This window comes from Acinonyx jubatus, chromosome B4, assembly GCF_027475565.1.
Source record: "Acinonyx jubatus isolate Ajub_Pintada_27869175 chromosome B4, VMU_Ajub_asm_v1.0, whole genome shotgun sequence".
Classification (NCBI taxonomy): Eukaryota; Metazoa; Chordata; class Mammalia; order Carnivora; family Felidae; genus Acinonyx; species Acinonyx jubatus.
Window position 1 is genome coordinate 113,990,501 of NC_069387.1, and position 4,315 is coordinate 113,994,815.

General features: G+C 47.6%; 1 protein-coding gene across 2 annotated transcripts in view; it reads right to left on the minus strand.

Annotated features, from left to right (window-relative positions):
- TMCC3 (transmembrane and coiled-coil domain family 3) overlaps window positions 1-616 on the minus strand; it is a 282,827-nt gene extending 282,211 nt beyond the window's left edge. Inside the window, exon 1 of one of the 2 annotated variants that reach the window (XM_027071085.2) lies at window positions 480-616. In XM_027071085.2, coding sequence (XP_026926886.1) covers window positions 480-488 — 9 coding nt within the window. In that variant the 5' untranslated portion in view covers window positions 489-616. The remainder of the gene's footprint in view (window positions 1-479) is intronic. The other variant, XM_053226617.1, reaches the window with a different exon arrangement.
- Window positions 617-4,315: the final 3,699 nt, after the last annotated feature.

Here is a 4,315-nt window from a genome sequence, read left to right on the forward strand (position 1 = left end):
TTACGAGGCTCTCGAACTGGGAGCGCGGCGCTAAGCAGCAGAACGCAGCGGCCAGACCAGCCGAGCAGGCGCCGGGGGCGCCGGGAAGGGACTCCCCTAAAAGCTGGAAGCGAAGGTGCTGGGAATAGCCTGCCCCGGCCTCGAGGAGGCGCAGGCGCTGACAGAGAGCCCCGACGTGTCCGCGCTGCCGCTGGGAGTGCTGGGCCCGGCGGGCGCCCTCCGGCTGCAAATCGCCCCACGGCTCCCCCGGCCCCACCCCCCCAGAGTCGTCCCCTGAGTGCCCCCCGGCCCGCCCCGGCTGCGGCCGCGGCCCCGCGAGGCCCCGCCTCGACCCCCACCCTCAACCCTTCCCTCCAGCTACGCGGGCCCGGCTCCCCGCCGCCTCCCGTAGCCCGGAGCCGGGCGAGGGAGACGCGCTCTCACGTTCGCCGGCACACTGGCCGCCTGCCCCCTCGCGCCCCCGGGCGACGCACACTCACCCTCCGCATGGTGCCGGGACGGACCGGGCTCGGCGGCGCGGGCTCCGGCTCTAGGCTGGCAGGGACGGCGGCGGCGCACAGGCAGCCGGGGAGAGCCGCGCTGCCCCCTCCCGCACACGCGTGCGCCGCGGCCGGCGAGCGGGCGACGGCCTCCACGGGGGCGGGGCGGGGGCGCGCCGGCCGTGGGGTCCCCGGGCCCGCCCCCGGCGTGCGGAGTTCTGGGCCCTCCCAGCCCCGAGGCTCCTCGTTCCCCGCCGTGGAGTTCCCCACCTTCCCCGGCCCGCTTCGCTCCTCTCCTCCCCCTCGAGTTCCTGCCCGACAGGTTGGAGTTGAACGCAGGTGCCGACCCGGTGGGGAACCAAGTTCAAGGAGCCAGAGGAAATTGATGGCCTGCGGTGGGAGTTCTCACCCCCCCTTAAAAGTACATCTCTTCTCCCCGTTGGATGGGAGGAGGCCCGCTGGTGTCCCATCCCTCTCTTTAGATTCTGTGATTGTCTTTTGGAAATCCTGAACATTCATAAACCTTTTTTGGAGGAGGGATGGGGTGAGAGTTAAGGGTGGGAAACAGCAGATCAACCCAGGGCCGGAGGAAGGACAGCTTCATGGAACAGAAATGGTCTAGTTTTACTCAGGTAGAGGAGCTCATCAGGGGCATGTCTGCATCCCCGTTACTGCAGAACCCACAATTCTTCCTGACAAACCTCTGCGTGCAAAGCTTCCTCTTCACAAACGGACTCCCCAACTTCTCCAAACAACAGGGAAATCCCATCCCAAATGCTAATGCCTTTGAGAAAATGATGAGGCAGGATATATTCCTCCTAATCAGGAAAACCGCTGAGCCAGGGGAATGCAGGACCCAAATCCTCAAGAACAAGAGTAGGATGGAATGATGTGAGAGTCTCCCTGGACTTCTGGACTTCTCCCGATTTGGCTTCGGCTGAACAAAGTAAATGCAATAGCACAAAATTCAAGGCAGACTGAATTCAATGTGAGGGGGGACAAAAACCCTTGTTTACCAAAGGATCCTTTGAACAACATACAAGGACGCCTGTGTTTTCAAACCAGGCCGTGACAGGTGAACAGGCAGACAGCAATGGAAACACCAAGGCTTGTGCTGGGTAAACATTTACGACGAATGTTTCAGCTTTTACATTGCTTGGCTGCCAAGTATCCTGGCAGATCACCACTTATCAGCGCTGTCAAAGGAATATGGTTATAATTGCCTAACATTGATAGAGTGTCAGCAGTGCTATCGAGACCAAATGTTAAACAGACTAAGTATCTTTATGATCTAATGAATAAAAAGTTTCTCTGGATTTCTCTTTGGTGCCTACCAGCATAGATAAAAGGAGGGGTAGCAGATATATTAGGGGAAAAAATGAAGGAAATGAAAGAAGCCTGTTAACCCCCTTTTGACTTTAACTTATCTGCATACAATGGGTTTTTTCTTCTCTTGATATGAATCTCTTCAGATTGGCCTTTGATGTTTTGCTTTTGGAGAAATAACAAGTTTTATTAAGTATACTTACTTATGATGCACCATGGGCTTGATCTATGTTATCACGTTCAGTCCACACAACCCTATGAAGTAAGTACTGTGATTTTATGGTTTTTCTTTTCTTTTAAAAAAATTTTTTTAACATTTATTTATTTTTGAGAGACAGAGAGAGGCAGAGTATGAGCAGGGGAGGGGCAGAGTGAGAGGGAGACACAGAATTCGAGGCAGGCTGCAGGCTCCGAGCTGTCAGCACAGAGCCTGTCACGGGGCTGAACTCACAAACTATGAGATCATGACCTGAGCCGAAGTCGGACGCTCAACTGACTGAGCCACCAGGCGCCCCTGATTTTATGGTTTCTCAGAGATACCAAGGCTCGGAGAGGGTAGGTAATTTGCCAAAGGTCACACAGCTTGTTAGTGGCACAGCTAGAATTTGAAATCAGGTCTAGCCACTTAATGCCCATACTTTACTGCCCTCCTGTGCTCTACCTCATAGAAAAGGTACAGCAGAGTAAAAACACGAGCTCTTGAAATAAACCAGTGGCTTCCCATCTCTGGGCCTTAGCTTCCTCATCTGTAAAATGACAGGTTAAATAGGTGGGAGGACCTATCCAAAATTAAAGTTTTCTAGTTTTAGAGTGTAACCATGTGAATATTCTATTTTTAGTATTGTGGGAAATCCTAATCTGGAGGTACAATGTTAGTAACTTCATTGGTTTGTATAATTTCTTGCCACAGCCCCTGGTCTTACACTGCTTATGCTGCTTTCTGCGACACTACCTTTTCCTCCTCCTTCTAATTAATGTTCTTCCCTTTGTGAATCCACTAATCCAATTAATGTTAATTTCTTATTTAACTCAACTAACACCCCTAGTGTGAGGGGGGCAGTGTCCAGGAAGGAATTGTTGGGTTATCTTCGAGCGTTAGTTAGCCTGAATAATTTTTAAACTCCCTTCAGAAACCAAAACAATTGTTCAGCTGTACAAAATAAATGACAACACATCAGATGTTAAAAACAGTCATACTGCTCATCTACGGAAATCCCCGTGTTTCCAATGCTATTGTGAACTCACTTGAAGAACCAATTTCAAAGTGAAACTAGACTGGAACAGATTTTTGTTTTTTGAGGGTGAGGAGGAGGGTCTCTATCTCCTCCTATGTTTAAAGGATCTTCAATGATAAGAATTATGTCTCCAGTTATTATCACAGCTTGACTAGCCTTCTAAACTCTGACATTATTGTTTCCTTGAAAACCGCCAAATAATTGAGAACATAGTACTTTTTTTTTACTTTTTTTTGCATTTTTCTTAATTGTGTAACAACATCTTCACCGGTTACAAACATCTCCACCACGTACAAGAGGGCACAGATCAGCCCTCTTGATCTGTAGGGTGAATTCATAGGTCTCAGTCTAAAATACAGCAGGGAGTATACTAGGTCAACCTAACTTCTTTCATTAGTTATTAACATAAATAGGCATTCTGATGTACCATTGAGTAAAAATGAACCAGTTTACAATTTTACATAAATAGTAAAAAAGCAATGAAAAAGTTGGTCAGCTTTTCGTAGATAAGAAATGTTACCAATTAACATAACTTCTCAGTCTGTCATCCTCCATTTGGTGACACGTTAGTAATGAAACACTGTTTTTCTTTGCCATGTTCTTAAGTTAGAACCCTTGAGAAGTCATCTATCAAATACTTACTACAGGGGACATAATTAATGGTTGAATCAATTAGTATTTTCCCGCAATAGATTGAAAATAATTTCAAGGGAATGTAACGATCACATCTACATGTATTGAGCACATTATATGTCCCAAGGACTGTGACAAGCCATTTTACATGTATCAGTCTGTTTCATCTTCACAAAACCCTACTAGATAGTTGTTATTATCTCCATGTGATAGATTAGGAAACTAAGATTTATTGAAATTAAACACTTTTGAAAGGTTACATGGCTAATAAGTGATGTAGATCTAACCCAAATCCGTCTGACTCCAGAGCCTATGAGATTGACCAATCATAGGTGGATGTTCATGTATCACCAACTCCTCTCTCTAGAACTTCTTCAAAGCAGTGAGCCAGGAATTTTATATCCAATAAAACTGAATTTCCATTGTTTATGCTAGAATAGAATGGAATTAGGTGAGAAAGGATTCTTAAAGAAAATGAATCCTTAGCTTTAAAAAATGTACAAAATTTGAGTTAGAAGAATGAAGACTACTCTTGATAGGAGACAGCCACATGACCCACAGCACAGAAGTCGTGACAGTAAAAAGACTAGATCTCCTAGAGAATCCTGGGGCACATGACTAGGGAAGCAAGCCTAGTGGCCA